The sequence below is a fragment of the Haliotis rubra genome, unplaced genomic scaffold, assembly GCF_003918875.1.
Source record: "Haliotis rubra isolate DU_JTF1 unplaced genomic scaffold, ASM391887v1 Scf116, whole genome shotgun sequence".
Lineage (NCBI taxonomy): Eukaryota > Metazoa > Mollusca > Gastropoda > Lepetellida > Haliotidae > Haliotis > Haliotis rubra.
The window spans coordinates 223,252-242,230 of record NW_025765070.1 but is presented as its reverse complement, the minus strand read 5'-3'; the positions used below and the strand labels follow the sequence as shown (position 1 = coordinate 242,230).

Sequence of the window (18,979 nt, the reverse complement as noted above, 5' to 3'; positions counted from 1 at the left end):
AGCTCGGGAACGAGGGCGCCACCTGAACCCATGTGCCTCACTCTCTCCTTCTTCGCCCAGTGAGCAAGACATGAGAGCACCTGTGTCTCCCCTGCACACTATATCCTTTATTTATATTTAGTTTGTTACCTCTTATATTCATCTATAGAGGTGTAACTAGTATCATTATTCAACATGCATTGATAATTATTCGTGTTTCTGCTGCTTGATTCACGGTTCGCCGTGGTTTGCTCAGCAGTTTGCATGCTAATAAAAATCTGCACTGTTTGTAAATTACGCTACTCTGCTACCGATCCACATTTAAAATGCCCTAGTTGCATTACTCCATGTTCTATTGTTTCTCGCTGTAAATTATGTATTAATTTACCAATTTCTGCCTTTGATAAATATTTATGTTCCGCTTTGAGACGGAAGGCAGATAAATCTCGAAACAATCTTCAGTCATGGCTAATAGATCGGAGTCAGATATATCCTGAGTTACCTTCGGGATAAGCGTGGACGCAGTCCGCTATATCTAGAAGCTTAATTCTGCTTCCCAGGACGCTCCTTCATCACAGTCTAAAACTAGAAGAACTTCCACGCCGCCTCAACGTGATGCTCCGAGCCCCCAGGTCTACAGCCTCGCCAAAGGGAAATCCACTAAGACTACTAAAAAAATTAAAAACTTTTGCTTCTGATATTCAGAATTATGTTTATATGATGATGACATTTCGCTTATCATTCCAGATGTATGTCATAAGAAGTGACCAGTACGGCTACCGCCACTTCAACGCAGATCAACATGCAATCAGAGATGCCTACGCTGACGCCGGAGATTATAACTGAGGGTCCCGCCACTATCACAGAGAGGACACCCTCAACGCCAGCGCAGACCATCCCAGACGACCTGGTCAACCAAATCATGAGGCTGATGGAAGACCGCTACGGCTTAGAGAGGCTCAGAGCCACGGGCCCCAGAGCCCACCCCATACTAAGTCATACAGGGCCCCAGAGCCCGCCTTTGACTTCGCTGTAGGGCCCCTGAGCCCATAGACGCCAGCCCGCTGGGGCAACCCTGCCCGAGTGAGCTCTTTGCATAAGGTATCCCAGGTCAGCCCGGGAGGAGCTAGAGCCTGACCCTTTGCAAGAGGCTTCGCTGGAGAAGGAGCGCCGCCTAGCACGCACCTTGTCATGTACGGCATGGCGCTTCGCAAAGCAAGCACTCATATGTCGGATCGACACTGACTTCCAGACATTCGCGCAAGACGCCGCTGGCTAAGTGGTTCTACAACGCCTAGGGAGGCGCTCACAGCCCCCTCAACGCTCGAGAAGTCCAGAGCGCCTCATGGGCCATCACCGCTCTCGGCCCACAGTTTCCGCTGGCGATGTCTTCTTCAAGGTCTACATACACTAGCCAATCGCCAGTCCGTTCTCCTCAGTCCTCACATAGATCTTCTTACAGATCGAGGTTCGACATACCACCATACGCCAGAGGAAGACGATGGTATCATTTAAGATCGGAAGGAGCGCCACGAGCCCACACCCTGTAGAACACAGAGGTCGCTCGCTGGGCAAGCCATATATTGATCGGACTCTGACTCGATACTTCGCGGGGTCGCTAAGGCTAAGTGGCTCCAAGTCTATTTCACCCAGAAGATCTAGAAGCGCATTTCGAGATCTTCGAAAATCCCGGCGTCACGAGGAAGTCTCCTCCAAGGTCTCCATATACTAGCCACTCGCCATATATAGCCACTCGCCAGTCCGCTCAAGACATCACATGAGTTGTTTATCAACTGTAAGCCATATGCCGCCTACAAGCCTACGCTAAGACAATTGCACAGGCTATTTACAACACACAACGCCGCTGTATTAATTTATCAACGGATGAAGAGCCTAATTAGGATCTTCGCCGACTACCTACTACGATACGATTATCTACATGCGACCATTACGCAGATCTGCAGACAATTCAAAACGAAATTGAACAGCAGTCTTGTTACAGCGAAGTAAAACTCATAATCGCCAACGATTTCCTCAGAAGTAATATGTACAACAAGTTCAGCTTTAACAGTCTACAAGCTGACAACTTGCAAGGTTATTGAACCTTATATAAGGAAGTCGGAATTATCTTCAAGACTGAAGTTACTTTCACGACAGCCTGGAAAATAACTTACCCAGCATTAATATTACAGAGCGAGGTATTTCGCTACCGAGGTTTCGCTGCTACCATCAACCCTCAAACACGTATCACCGGGTAACTTCGAAGTTACGTGAAGACCGACGATTGTTCTAATATCAACGACGGCACTATATTATACAAGGTTCCTTTCCTGATACACCGTGACGCCACAGCTGGGTACTCTACAGAATCAAAATGCCTTGTTCTGATTGGACCGAGATGGACAACGCCCTACGCAGAGGTCGATCATAGTTCACAGTTCAACACTTAGGTTGCAAGTGACAACAATATATCAGTGAACGAGCAAGCCTCCTTACAGTCCAGCTAATCTAAACCTTCATGATTGGGCTGCCTTCTTGAGGTTAGAGACCTCCCCTGTCAAGTAAGGACGAGGACACGGCAGTCAGACGATTTTTTACATAAAGTTCAACGATGGCAGTCACCCCTGGTTATGCATCTACATCGTCAAGCACTTCGCAGCGAATTTACCTCGACGACGGGATACAAATGGATCCAAATCCATAGCGTCTCAGACTACAGTTGAATTCATCATCAAGCTACTAACACAACTAGATGGTTAGTAAACCTACTTAAGTTGGACCTAGAACCTTCGCAAGATCTGCTATTTCTAGGTTTTTGATTTGTAACGGCGCAGAATCGTATAATTGTACCGGAGGACCATGGATCAAGATCCAACAGTCATTTCCATTAAGCCTTACTATCTCCGGGCTACCACTACGACAGTGACAGAGTCTGTTGGGGTTACGACTTCAGCTCAGCTCAAGACATGACAGACAGAGGCAGACTACAATTACATCCGCTACAAGTCATCAGCACTTCGCGATCTAGACGAATCTCTACCGCTCAATTCATCGGTTCAGGTCAAACCTCATCTACTATGATGCACCAAGAGATCGAATGTTTGAATAGGCGCCTCGCTAATAGAGCTGGAATCGATAACACTTCTCGTACGATGTGTCACTATATAGGTTGGGGAGCCCATCTTGCCAACAGGACGGCATCAGGGCTATGAGCAATCAAGAGAGCAATTACACATAAATCTGCTAGAGATGCAAGCAGTAATAAACGCCTTTAATACACTGGAGCAACTTACTACAGTATACCCAGTGGATGATTCACACAGTCAATTCGACAGTGGCGCTTTATGTGAACAAACTAAGCTCAACCAGGTCCCCTAACATATCGACTCTGTTTTCAATTGTTCGATTTAATCAACAATCTCAACATACATGTCAGAGCATATCACATTCCAGGAGCAAAGAATGTGATAGCAGACGCCTCTCTCGGTCACACATACCATCACGACAGAATGAATGCTCCATACAGAGATATTCACTAAATTATCAAGGAAATAGGAACTACACTAATAGACCTATTTACCATTCGATTCAACAAACAACTGACAACATTCAGATCGCCAGTTCCAGACCCACTAGCATTGGCAACAGACGACTAAGCATATCGTGGAAGGTCTCAACGCTGCAGACGCTTTTCCGCCACCAGCGCAATCTCACAAGTTTACTCTAAATCAGTCTAAAGCAGAGCCTCCATCTGATTTTGGTCACGCCTACTGACCAGCGAGGAAGTGGTTTCCAACTCTTATTCAAGAAATCGGACAACCAATACTACATCTTACAGAGTGCTCGAATCTGTTAATACATCCGCGACACCAAACAAGCGCACGGAAAGCCAGATATATTCCAACTTCACGCATGGATTGTATCATATGCGTCTGAATAACAAGTTATTCAGCCAGAGCGCAAAGCAGTCTAACTTGCCCCCGTGTAACTCAACTGGCAACTTATAATGATGACAAATGGCACAGTTTTGTCAATTATGCTGCAAAGGAAGGATTTACAGCTAGATATGCTACTCATCCTCAAGTGGCGGACTACTTATGTTATCTACGCCAGACTAAGATTTTATAAGGCTCAGCTTGTCCACCTATCTTGCAGCAATAGCTCTATCATAACTGAGAACGGGCGCCAAGTTAACCTAACCCAGTTACTCGCCTGCTACGAAGCCTCGATTGAGGATTAAAACGGAAGTTCACGCCCCAACTTGGGATCTGAATATAGTGCTCCAACACCTCACAAGTGAGGTTTATGAACACGCTTTGATGATATACTTGAACCCCATGATACGATGAATCTATCACGATGGCCAGTAACAGCACTGAAAATATATCTCCACCGAGCCAAACAGGAGGGAAAAATGCAAGAGATTTATTTCCTCTATCAAGCTACGCAGACGAAAGTCTCACGTGCTACTATATCTCCTTTTGGATCAGAACTGTCATACTACGCGCCTACAAGACTGTAGGACTCTACCCTCCATGAGCTTCTAATCCTCATAATATTAGAGCTAACATCTACAATTGCTCTACACAAATGCTTTTGGAATAATGGAGGGTTATTTCTGAGATCCGATATGGTGTTTGCCAACCACTATCTGAGAGATATCACCACCGAGGACGCCTCTCAGGTATCCACCTATTCGGGTCCCATGGTCCTCGACAACAGTTGACAGTTCCTCGAGAAGATAAGTCCATCTTACAGAATTTTACTTATCTTATAACAGTACTAAATAGCTACATGCTATATATATTTTGCTTAAGTTCAATTTATTATCTTAAGCTCAGTACTATGGTTATTATATCATACAATATGTAAGCTAACAACTCTACGGAGTTTGTTATTATATATTTAGCTTAAGTTAATCATATCTTAAGCTCAGTACTATGGTTACATTATAAATATATTAGCTAACAAACTCTACGGAGTTTTTTGCTATTATATATGTAGCTTAAGTTTATTCATATCTTAAGCTCATTACTATGTTTATATCATATAAGTATATTAGCTAACAAACTCTAAAGAGTTTTTTGCTATCATATACTTAGCTTCAGTTTCATCATATCTTAAGCATTATGGTTACATTATAACATGTATTAGCTAACAAACTCTACGGAGTTTTTGCTATTATATATGTAGCTTAAGTTTATTCATATCTTAAAGCTCAGTACTGTGTTTATATCATATAAGTATATTAGCTAACAAACTCTAAAGAGTTTTTACTATCATATACTTAGCTTAAGTTTCATCATATTTTAAGCATTATGGTTACATTATAAAATGTAATAGCTAACAAACTCTACGGAGTTGTTTTGGCTATTTAGGTTGCTTAAGTTAATTATATCTTAAGCACAGTTCTATAATCATACTATATATATGCCTACAACTCTTAGGAGTTCTACTATTATATATATGTTCAGCTTAAGTTTCAATCCTTAAGCTCAGTCATATGTTCATTTCATAACATGTATTAGTTAACAAACTCTCAGTAGTTGGTTACTATTATACAGCTTAAAGTATCATTATACCTTAAGCACAATTCTGTTATAACTTACATATATGCATATTGTAAGCTTACTACTTTGGTTCTTATAAAAGTATTCATTATAAACTATCAACAGTTTATACTATCACATTAATAGCTTTAGCTTAATTAATGTTCTATATACTTTTATTATATTCAGTAAATTGTAATAACCCTTATATGGCAACTGATAAGTTAACAGCAGGAATTCAGTTCAGTGCCTTCATGAAGTTCCCTTAGGGTTATTACAATTATCTCAGTTCAAATCACTAATTAGTAAAATCCAAAGTATATATAATCCCACCTCCTATTCCGTAGGATTCTACAAGCAAATAAACATGAGTCAGGATAAGAAAAAATATGAAATTTTTAAAGTAAAATTAATATTTTTATACTTATCCTGACTCATGAGGTAAGCCCTCCCGTCCTCCCCACTTAACACTTTGGATTTCCCTGGAAATTCAGGTGTTGGGCTCAGTATATGAGGAGAGAGTGAGGCACATGGGTTCAGGTGGCGCCCTCGTTCCCGCCCCGCTTGTGGAAGGGAGGTAACTCGTGGTCAGTACTAATGAGTGATTTTTTATTGAAGGGAACTTCAATTGGGAGATACAAGTGTTCCACTAGGTTCGCCAGAAGAAGAAGACAAGCAAATAAACATGAGTCAGGATAAGTATAAAAATATTAATTTTACTTTAAAAATTTCATTACAGCTCCTTTGGCAGTCGACAAAGCGATGCACGTGGGGGCAGAGAATCTGGGCGATATATCAAGCAGCTGAATCACGGACTTCCCATGGGCTCCCCACTATCCCCCATCCTAACAGAAATTTACATGGCCGACCTGGAAGAGAAGGCCCTAGAAACTGCACCCTTCAAACCATCCTGCTGGTACGCAAAGTGGATGACACCTTCGATCTGTCCCTCCAACCTCAGCAAGATCCAAAGCAGCTCCTGCCCATCTCAACAGCCAACATCCCGCATCAAATTCACCATTGAAACAGAGCAGAACAACCAACTACCTTTCCTTGATGTCCTTGTGTCCCGCACCTCCTGCAACTTCCAGACCTCCGTGTACAGAAAACCAACTCATAATGGATCAATACATCCACTACAACTCCAACCACCCACCTAAAGTCAAGACCGGGCGCCTCTCACATTGACCAGAAGAGCCAAAACATCTGCTCAACAAACCTACAGGAAGAAATTGAACACCTGAGGAAAGTCTTTGTGGATAACCATGTAATCACCAGTGAGTGAGCAGAACCATCGGTAAGCAACACTTTCACCTCCTGCCAAAAGATCTAAACCAGAATCAGCCCCATCAAGATATCCATTCCCTACATTGGGTAAACCATCACACCAAATCAGCCGACTACCTGAAACAACAGGCAGGAATAGACACTACCTTCTCAGCAGCGACATCCTCCAGCCTCAACAACCTCCTCCATGCCAACGGAAGAAAACAACCCAGTCACAACAACAACAACCCGAAATGTGTTATTTACAAAATAGGAGCTGTGATTGTGGACAATGCTACATAGGTGAAACATCCGACCCATCAACACCCGAAGTTAAGAACATCGCACCTCTGTTGCTAATTCCGACACCAAATCAGCTATCTCTGACCACATCAAAATGCCAACCCCAATCATCAAATAGAGTGGTCCGACATCACCATTCTCGCCAACAACCAAGCGGACTTCACTAAACGCGAAGCTCACAGAAGCCATTCATATCAAACGCCACAAGCCTACCATCAACCGTGACCAAGGATGCTTTGCATGCTTTTGATCTGTTCCACTCCTCCACCAAGCCCAGTCTATTGTATAAACTTCGCATCCATTGTATAAACATCTCATTGTAACTTCATCTCTGGCTTCCATTCACTATCCTTTATGTACTTACTGGCTTCATCAGCTTACTGCTTAGCCAATCATGGCAATTATGTTGTTTCCTTTGTCTATTATGTTGTTTCATTGTTATATACAGTATATATATGCACCTCCTACACTTCATGTATCACTCTTGCTTGACAACGGTACAAGAATCTGTATCGAAACGTCGCACTCACGAAAATAAAGAAGTTGTTATCCATAAAACTTGTTATATATTGTACGTCTCAACTTCTATAATGCCACTCAAACAAGCAGCTGAAAGATTGCCTTGGACGAGCATCAGTTCCGATCTGCAGGTGTATGAGATGGCTCCCCACATCATCACACCATCTCCACCATATCTGTCCACTTGCCTGATGCAGTTGGATGCAAAACGTTCAGTCCGTGGTCTGTAGACACATTGTCTTCCGTCACGTCACTTGAGGGGATACTGCGATCCAGCACTGAACCATATGTGCCTCCAGTTTCCAAGGTTCCAAGGCTGGTGCGCATTACACCACCTGACTCGCGGATATTGATGTAATCGTGTCAGTGAGTGAGTCATATCGGTAATATTTCAGCCATGTCGTGACGTAATCGTGTCGGAGAGGGGGCAACTTTTGGACGTCTGGCACGCATTCCTACCTCTTGGAGACGGTTCCTGATTGTCAGGTCAGACATTCTCCAGGCTCAAAACGGGTGTGTCCCGGGCAGAATGATGGCAGTCACGTAGGTGGGTTACCCGGATGTAGCGATCTTGGGCTGGTGTGGTGACTCATGGATGGTCATTTGTCGAAATGGAATGCACAAAACGATCCCACAAACGAGTTATTGTGCTGGGATGAATGCTGAGGGTCCTCGCCACGACACTCTTGGATTCGCCAGCTCCCAATGGCAATAATTTGGTGGGCACCGTTGAGGTGTCAAATTTTCTCATCCAGTATTTGCAAGGGTCTTGGATTGGATCTTGCGAGACGAATTTGGGTCTTTTATTGTCATAGGTTGTACTCATGCTTTGCATGCTTTTGGTTGTGTTCCATAACAGTCAGCTCATCATGACAATCATGATCAATAAAACCATTCAAAATCGTATATGGTTGTTCTTCTAAACCATACTAACTACAATATTCAACCCTCAAAACATGCTTAATTTGACATATGCGTACAAACTTTCGATCATTAGTTTCAAATGTTATGTTTTGAAGAGTGTATTTTAAAGCACATATGTACACAGAGGCACTTTGAAAATAATTGCAATGTTAAATAAATGGAGAATATGAATAATATCTCAAAAGGTTATGGATGGATTTGAATCAATTTTGGTGGTTATGTTAGGTATGACACGAGCTATCTGCGTACGGTTTGGTGAAAGTTCATTAAAGTACAAGTACACAGTAGTACTTTAAAAATGTAATAGTGAAAGGAGATTGCTGTGCGATGCGGTGTCATGTTCTCGAACGAGGGCCCTTCTAGTTTCCAAATTAAGAAAAAATATGCGTAGAATTCATGCTTGTGTTTGTATGACAAATAATGTCGAAGCTTGTATTTCAACAGCATATTTTGTTCTTGCAGGTTAATGACGGATTGATTGACTATGGAAGTTACTTAACAATGTGAAAGTTCAGATAAATATACTAGTGCACATTATATATTGCACTTGCATACCCCACTTGTAATATGTAGTTATCTGTTCACTGTGATACAATTTGTCACTCCTGTATTAATACAGTCAGATTATATTGACTGCAGATTTGGCTTTATGTCGTTTGTCATTTAATTACCCAGACACGAGTGTCAGTGTGTCAATTCTGACTGTACTGGTAGGCCTGATTTGACACTTGTGCACGGCTATATGATATTCACATTAACCTTGCCTGGATACTATAATTACTACATAAGTGTGTCATGGTAGTATATTTTATGAAATGGGAGAATACATAATTGAATAAGTGGTTTCCATTAACACAGGCCAATACTAACAATGTTGGTGTCCGATGAAGGAAATACAATAGTAAGACAATAATTTATATGATTATGTCATATTTTATGTCACCACATTGAAATTAGAAGCATATTATGTGGTTATCTCTTTATCATGCATCATAAGCCACCTTTTGATATGCTACATGACTATGTTGTGATAGGTTTATGAAAACATATTTTTCCTGAAATGGTGTCGCAAGAAATTTTGGGAACTCATATTCAATCACCCCACAATGACACTTATAGCAAACAGAAAAAATGGAACCATGTTTTTCCTGAATCCATACACAATAGTGATTACAATTAGTATTGGTTCCAAAAATTAACATGTAATTCCCACGGAATTACACAAACCCCCCCTCTATATGGAAGGGTGGAGAAGTGCTGATCCCTCTTTTCTGTCTGCGATGTGTTGTTCATCTGTGTAAGGTTACTTCAAGGGTTCACCAAGTTGTTTATGTCTGCGGTAACATGCTACTTTCTTGGTCTGTTGTTACACTGTGGCACCTGTTTCAGGGGAGACAGCAGCTCTCATGGCACAACTGGCTCAGTTGGAGAAAAAGAAGGAGATGAACATATCAGTGCCAGTTGATGTTGGGCATATTGAAGAACAGGTAGAGGAACCATATTGGTAACAACTAGAAATTTACTTGCGAATCATGTCTCTCAATAAGGAAATATCTTGTAAAACAGAAGTTGTAGGAAATGCAGTTCATAATAAGGGATGTTCAATAAGAGCTGGCTTGCAGACTGTTTGAAGGACTGTCAATGTACTGCAGGTATTGTGATCAGGTAATTTTCTGCTCTGTTATCAGGTACTGAAGTTCTATACCTCTATTCCTAAAGTGAGTTATGCTAATGCACTGAACCTGTGCTACAACTACAGAAGCATTTCCAACTTCTTGTCCAGGTAAGCAGATACTGTCTCATGGTAGCTATCACCATATCTTCAGTACTGTTGTTTAGTTGTTTCAAAAGAACAAAATATTTGAATTTGAACACACATATACACACACTGGCCTGTTCACCTTGACCATGTATTATATTCAAAACAGGTGACAATACAACCATTTATTCATGAAAGAAAAACATATTACATTGTTAATCTATTAGTCACAGGTATTGAGACGGGTACCGCGGTCCAACTCATAACCCACCTGTTCACATATGATACGTACAATTCAATCAAATGATTGTTTTCAAATTCAGAAAATCTCAAGCCTTTTAGTGTTTAAATGTCATGGGTTAGAGATTAGCTAATTTCTTTTGACATAATATTTGGTGGAAGTAAGAGAAGCATTATATGTAGTGAACAATATGACCTTATCACACCCTGATCTAACTCTAAAATATACTAACCTAATCAAACTAAAGGGTTATAGACACTACAGGATATAGGTAAGTGTAGATAGTTATCTATGAGTATGTTATAAGTTGAACTTATAAAGTTCAGTATTTAAGTCAACAGATTCTTGACTGGCTCAATAAAGTAATAACTCAATACATAGATTAACATTACATACACAAATTAATTATTTTTCCTTATCCTGACTCATGCTATATTGCTTATCTCCCTTCTCCTTTTGACGGTTACAAGGAAACTTGAATCCCTAGTTCCCTGAAGAGAACATAAAATCTCTCACCCACGAGTTGCCTCCCTTTTCCTGCCAAAAGCAACCCATGTGACTTAAGCTATGCTCTCATCACTCTCTCCTTCATCGCCCAACCATTTGCTTGGGCGGTCACTATGGGTCCCTTTTGTGGCTAATATCCTTATTTCGGCCTAGCAATCCAAATTAAGGACGTGAATTGCATTTAGATCCTTTATATAATCGTAACGATGTATTAAATTATGTAAATTTCTACTAATTTTCGAATTTACACACTCCATTTCAGATGACTGTCTACACATGGTAGCATGTAAACAATGCAGGCTATGTATGTTAGCGACTGATCCACCCCCTGTGTGTACTTTCTGCGTCAATAACTCGTGTTCCTTAGTCTCACGTTATAAATATTGTGCACCTTTATCACAAGTTGAATTTAATAGAATTTTGTTATCACGTTGTATGGAGAAATACAGGCTCTACAGCAGGGTGGCTGCTGATAAGGGTGGCTCTCAAGTATCTGAGTGTGAGTGTGAGTTGGTTGAGAATTCTTCAATTCCCTCCGGGGTCTCTCCCATCTCTGTCGTTCTTACAGAGACAGCTTCACGGCCCCTCCCTAATAGGAAGTCCCTTCTTAGGGAGGAGACTGAACTACAGAGGCTGGTTAAGAAGAAGAGATCATCTGCGTCGTCTAAGAAGTCGTCTACGTCATAGATAACATCATCATCTCATTCATTTAGATCTAGTAGACCAACGAAAGTCTCTGAGTGTAGCTACATCGTTTCGAGAATGCCTTGACGGCATTGGAAGAAGTAGACGCATCACCTCTGGTCCTCGAACTGCAGATTACTGTGAATACTTCACAAAAGACGACGACAACCAACAGCAGTTCCAGGGTTGAGGAAAAACAGTCATCTCAACATAGACCTTCCTCTACACCATCAGGGTTCGTGAACCTGTTGGTCACACTCTACTGATTCATCCCATATCTCTACACTGTTCGCGAAAGGGTTCAACATGAAACCTTTCCTTAATGTGAGGAAATTTCCATTACACAACATGGAACCTTTCTTTAGGGCGCCGGACATACATGACGACTTCCATCTCCTCAGCGACTCTTAAGCCACACAGCTATAGAGTGGAAGATAAGAAGCTGGCACATCTAGAGAGACGAAGCCTTGATACACCAAGTCTCTGCTCTGTAAACCTTGGGCAGCACCTACTCTAATTATCCGGTATCCGATCAGCATCTCAGAAAGTATGCCACGACTCCAAGGATCAGATGTTGATCAGATCCTGTCCAACCATCAACCGTGGGTGGACGTCTAGGTTACTACTGGGAGAATTGGAGTATCCTAGAAGACGACAACATCCTACATGTGTTGCGTGAAGGATATGAGATCCAGCTCAAGGCGACACCACCTCTCACCGTCAACCCACAGGTATACCAATACCCCGAACAACAACGCATCAAGTTGACCAAGGTCATCGACTCACTGCTAGCGAAAAAGGCTGTAGAGTTCCTACATCAATGCAGTCTCACTCCCGGCTTTTATTCTCCAATTTTCCTAGTAATAATAATAGCATATTTGTAACGCACATATATCCATGCTTATGCATGCTCAAAGCGCACAAATAAAAATACAAGTAAGGCAAAGAGCTACAGTTCAAAGGCTATCTTGAACATGTGTGTTTTTAGATTGGATTTTAAGGTATGAAAGTCAGAACAGTCTCTGAGACTCTGTGGGAGACTGTTCCAGGCCATTGATCCTGCGTGGACAAAGGACCTGTTTCGATACTGCACTGTCTTTACTTTGGGTACAACAAGCAAGTTCTTATCCTGTGAGCTAAGAGATCGGGAATGCGTGTACACGATTAGAAGGTTGGATAGATAAGAAGGCGCAGTTCCAGTGAGACAGCGGAAAACAAGGCATAAGAGTTTAAACTTGATCCGGAACTCGACTGGAAGCCAGTGGAGAGTGTACAGTATAGGAGTAATGTGTTCATATTTTCCAGAGCGAGTCACGATGCGGGCGGCGACGTTCTGCACTCTCTGTAGCTTGACTATCTGGGTCTTTGATGCACTGGCCAGTAAACAGTTACAATAATCAAGCTTACTCATTACAAGTGACAATACAAGAGTCTTGGAATATGTCCAATGTTGCGGAGTGACATGAAACAGGTTTTGACAAGATGAGATATATGAGAATCAAGTGACAAGATTGAATCTAAGAACACGCCCAGGGCCCCGTTCCTCAAAGCGATCGCAGCGCAAAGTTGATCGTAAGTCCCATACTTTAACAGAGACTTACGACTGTTGTAGCGCTACTATCGCTTTGAGGAACGGGGCCCAGGTCTTTGACTTATCAGAAAAGTAGATACATGAATTGTCAAATTCCAGTGAGTTGACTCCACACTTGGACCTCTGCTTCTTTGGAGCAAGGAGAATGCACTCTGTCTTGTTGCTGTTGAGCTTAAGTTTGTTGTGGGTCATCCAGGATTTAACGTCATCACAGCAGTGACTCATGTCTGTTAGTGCGCTACATGACTGTTCTTGGTCTGCAGGAAAACACTTGTATAGCTGTACGTCATCTGCGTATTGATGACGATCTATGTTGTGTTCAGCAATCACACTTCCAAAAACCGAGAAAAAACTCCAAGGAGTAGTTTCGCCTCATGTACAACATGAAGAAAGGACCTTGCACATAAATCAACTGGGATTCGAGGCAGTTATCAAGGCAGTTCAACACTAGGCGCACTGTGAAGCCCATTTCTGGTGCCCCCCCCCCGTGATATTGCTGGAATATTGCTTAAAGCGGCGCAAAACTAAACTCAGTCAGTCAGTACCGAGGAATCAAGTCCTTATCATTCACAGAGACAACTCAACAGTAGCCTTCTACATAAATCTCCAAGGCTCAAAGAGATCAGCGCCTCTACTGCAACTGACTCTTCAACCTAGCAGACAACTTATGGATGAAGGCTTGTCACATTTCAGGAGCAAAGAACGTCTTAGCCGACACCTTATCCAGACCATCACCTACAGAATGGATGCTTCACCCGGAAGCATTCCAACTGTTAACAGTAGATCAAGGCCGTCCTCTCATAGATCTGTTTGCAACACGCTTCAATCATCAGATGGCAATGTTCGTCTCACCAGTACCAGATCCACAAGCATGGGCTCTCGACGCGCTAGCCATATCTTGGGAGGGACTGAATGCCTACGCATTTCCCCCGATCCTGTTACCTCCAGTTCTACAGACCAAGTCCTCCAACTGATTTTGGTCACGCCCTACCTGCCAGCAAGAAGTTGGTTTCCAGACATCCTACAGCTCTTAGGTAAACCAATGCTGCGTCTACCAGATTGGCCGAATCTACTGATCTACCCTCACACAAAACAACCTCAAGGCAACGCAATAGGACTCCGGCTACACGAATGGAACGTATTACGCACTGCCTGAGACAAAGAGGGTACTCCACCAGAGCAGCTAAGGCAGTTACACTGGCCTTAAGATGATCAATTCGGAACCTCTATGATGAAAAGTGGAGGAGTTTTGACCAGTTTTCTGCATGCAAGGGATTTTCGGCAGTGAAAATTACACTTCCTCAAGTAGCAGAATACTTATGTCATCTGAGAGCTACTACACACCTGAAGGGATCTACACTCTCGACATACTTGGCGGCGATCAGCTCCGTTATCACCATGGATACGGGAGTCAAGCTCACCAAAGTACTTGAACTTGTCGCTCTAATTAGGTCATTTAACTAGAAGACCAGCAGCAGAAGTTTAGAGCTCCAGCATGGGACCTCAACTTAGTGCTGCAACATCTTACCAGCGATGACTATGAGCCACTGAGAGACACAACTTTTGATTTGTTAACTCAGAGGACATTATTCCTACTCGTCTTAGCTACAGCGGCGAGAATGTCAGAAATATATGCCCTCGATTACGGAGGAATCTGGTTTGACCACGGAGAGCATACTGTAGTCCACCTGGGTCTCAGATGAATCTTTATAGCGAAGAATCAGCTACCTGGTCAACCAGATTGACAATTCCACGTCCCAGCATTGTCTACGTCACGACTATTAAAGTCGCCCGAACTACTATCTCGTTTTGAATCAGAGCTGTCATCCTATGAGCTTACAAAGCAGCGGGGCTGGATCATCCCAAAGCCCCAACCCACACAAGGTTAGAGCATTAGCCTCGATACTCGCCCTACATGGAAATTGCTCTTTATCGTCCATCATGGAAGACTGCTTCTGGAAGTCGGACACAGTGTTCGCCAACCACTATCACTGAGATATCGCTACAAAAGATGTATCTGGTATCAACCAGTTCGGCCCTCTTGTTGCAGCGCAACAACTCACAGCTCCAGCTAGACGTTGATAAACTCACCCTTATCACATTGATTTGTTGACGCCAGGCAACTGCCACGGGCATGTTCCCTTGTCTTACAAGATAAGTCAGCACATGAGTGATCTAGATTCAGTTTCGGTAATAGTCCTTACCTTAACATATGGGTCGCGATTCAATTTCGGTAATAGTCCTTACCTTAACATAAGGATCGTTCTAGATAACTAGACATTGAGGTGTACTAGATTATCTAAAATCCAGGAAATCTATAAGATTTACTTCTTTTATTGACTTAAGTATAGGTGGTCCCCTAATTGACATCAGGATCTTTTGGAAGCCGCCAAGAAGACTGACTGACTGACTGACTGACTGACTGACTGAGTTTAGTTTTACGCCGCTTTTTTAGCAATATTCCAGCAATATCACGACGGGGACACCAGAAATGGGCTTAACACATTGTGCCCATGTGGGGAATCGAACCCGGGTCTTCAGTGTGACGAGCCAACGCTTTAACCACTAGGCTACACCACCGCCCCTGCCGCCAAGAAGAGCTCCCAGGGGGTATATGATCAGATGATATTGATCAACAGTCACAGTGAATCTCGTTAGGTGGCTTACCCACCACCTATTCTGTCGGATTCGATAAGCAATGTAGCATGAGTCAGGATAAGAAAAATATGTAATTTTTCTGATAAAACCGATATTTTATACTTATCCTTACTCATGATCTGAAAGGCCCTCCCATCCGTCCCGTCTCAGCACTACGGGCTTCACTTCAGGCCCTAGTGCGTTCTTATTCAGGAGAGAGTAATGAGAGCATAGCTTAAGTCACAAGGGACGCTTTTGGCGGGAAAAGGGAGGCAACTTGTGGGTGAGTGATTTTACGTTCTCTTCAGGGAACTAGGGATTCTAGTTTCCACGTAACCGTCAAAAGAGATGGGAGATAAGCAATATAGCATGAGTCAGGATAAGTATAAAATATCAATTTTATCATAAAAATTACATTTTAAATGATGATTTAGTACCAAAAAAACTTATGTACAGTGGTCATTTTCCGAAGTGTTTGTTTGGCCTACAATGACTGCTGTAGATTTCACTTCACAGTGAAGTTTGAAGAGGAGGTACATACATGCTTAACTTCATTATTTAAACGAGTACTTGGTTTGTAGTAATGCTTGTAAGAAGAAATGAATCCACTATTTCCATAATATATAAATCACATGCTTGGTTGTGGTTATTAACATAAAAAAGTCCTGTTTACCAGTATGTTAAAAGTATATGAAATGTGTGACGGTTATGAGTGTATGTATGTTGTACATATTGTGATATTGTTGTCCATGGTGTTGGTTCAAGTTCACTCTTCTGCTGCAGCTACACTCCACAGACTGTGAGTGTTCGAGGGAGGATGTCAGAGGTACGTGCCGCTGAAGTCTGCCGCTATGTGGCTCATACTTTTGATCTGCAGATGCTGCCAACAAACAGATAAAACTAGGAATCAGGTTCGTGGTACAGCGTATACAACAGATCCTACCACAGGATGATATGGGCTGACGTTATAGTACAACAGATCCTACCACAGGATGATATGGGCTGACGTTATGGTACAACAGATCCTACCACAGGATGATATGGGCTGACGTTATGGTACAACAGATCCTACCACAGGATGATATGGGCTGACATTATGGTACAACAGATCCTACCACAGGATGATATGGGCTGACATTCTGTACAACAGATCCTACCACAGGATGATATGGGCTGACATTATGGTACAACAGATCCTACCCATGGATGATATGGGCTGACATTATGGTACAACAGATCCTACCACAGGATGATATGGGCTGACATTCTGGTACAACAGATCCTACCACAGGATGATATCGGCTGATATTATGGTACAACAGATCCTACCACAGGATGATATCGGCTGATATTATGGTACAACAGATCCTACCACAGGATGATATCGGCTGATATTATGGTACAACAGGTCCTACCACAGGATGATATGAGTAAACAGTATGGTGTAATAGATGCTACCACAGCATAAAAAGGGCTGAAGTCAGAATTCAATTCACTAGATGATAAGCAAGGAAGTTGTGGATGTTTCTTTCTCCTGTATAATGCCGTACTCAATCATATGTGAGGGCACCTCGTAAAAGATCACGTCTAGGCCTGACATTCCATTGTTTGTTATTGTGAGCTAAGATGAACACTGAAAGGTACAATATATAATAATCGAGATGATAAAGGACAATAACTATTATTAGGTTTATCATACAATTTAGACTTCCGCATTTCATTAGAGCAGATTTATCTTGCAGCAAATAGTGAAAGACCGAGTTGGGATCAAGCATTTCTCTGCAGCATACATGGACGTCTCACAAGGACTGTCACGGTGCAATGTCTGTGATAACCAGGTTGAACACATGTGAATTCATGTGAATATAGCAACTGCTATAAAGAGGTGTTGGAATGGATCATTTGTATATAATTGATCTATGACCAATACATGTGCAATAAATATTTGGATATTAGTGGTTTGTTCTGTTTTCAGTTAAGTGGAGAGCTGGAGACATACTGAGATAGCGGTATGATAGGACAAGATGAGAGCACAGCAGTGGTCCTATGTTGCCCCAGTTCCGAAATTAGTCAACCCTGGGATTACACGTAACCATCGCCAGTTTCACCCAGTTCCTACATAAATCAACCTTGGGATTACACGTACCCAGTGCCTACATTAGTCAACCCTGGGATTACACGGAAAACCATCGCTAGTTTCACTCAGTGCCTACATTAGTCAAACATGGGATTACCTGTACACAGTGCCTACATTAGTCAAACATGGGATTACACATACCAAGTGCCTACAATAGTTAAACATGGGATTTACACCTACCCAGTGCCTTCAATAGTCAAACATGGGCTTACACCTAATCAGCACTAGTTTCCCTGGTGCCTACATTAGTCAAACATGGGATTACAGGTAATCAATGTTTTTACCCCACAGTGCCTTTATTATTCAAACGTGAGCTTACACTTTACAATCATATGTTGCCTCAGTGCCTACATTCGCCAAACAAGGGATTACAGGTAATCATCTTTTTCCCATGTGCCTACATTAGTCAAGCATGGGATTACAGGTAATCAACACCTGTTGCCCCAGTGCCAATATTAGTCAATCGGGGGGTATGTGGAACGATCATCTGTTTCTCAATTGCCTACATTAGCCAAAAATGAACTTACACATTACCATCGCCTGTAACCCCAGTGCCAACATTATTCAAACGTGAGGTTACACTTTACCATCGCATGTTGCCCCAGTTCCTACATTAGTCAAACCAGGGAGACTCTATATATGTTGTAGAGTATCCCTGGTCAAACATGAGATTGGACTTAACTTCGTCTGTTGTCCCAGTTCCTACATTATTCAAACGTCAGATTACACCTAACCATCGCATGTTGAACTAGTGATTACATTATTCAAACGTGAGATGACGTAACATCATCTGTAACCCCAGTTTCTACATTGGTCAAATGTGTGATTACCAATAACCATCGTCTGTTGCCTGCAGTGCCTACATCAGTCAAACCCGAGGTTA

At 42.3% G+C, this 18,979-nt stretch overlaps 1 protein-coding gene across 2 annotated transcripts in view; it reads left to right on the top strand.

Annotated features, from left to right (window-relative positions):
* The window catches only part of LOC124256062 (Fanconi anemia group M protein-like), a 47,506-nt gene extending 29,592 nt beyond the window's left edge, over positions 1-17,914 (top strand). Inside the window, exons 9-12 of one of the 2 annotated variants that reach the window (XM_046690000.1) lie at positions 9,930-10,027; positions 10,229-10,323; positions 16,743-16,785; positions 17,702-17,914. In XM_046690000.1, coding sequence (XP_046545956.1) covers positions 9,930-10,027; positions 10,229-10,323; positions 16,743-16,785; positions 17,702-17,812 — 347 coding nt within the window. In that variant the 3' untranslated portion in view covers positions 17,813-17,914. Of the gene's footprint in view, positions 1-9,929; positions 10,028-10,228; positions 10,324-16,742 lie in introns of both variants that reach the window. The other variant, XM_046690007.1, reaches the window with a different exon arrangement.
* Positions 17,915-18,979: the final 1,065 nt, after the last annotated feature.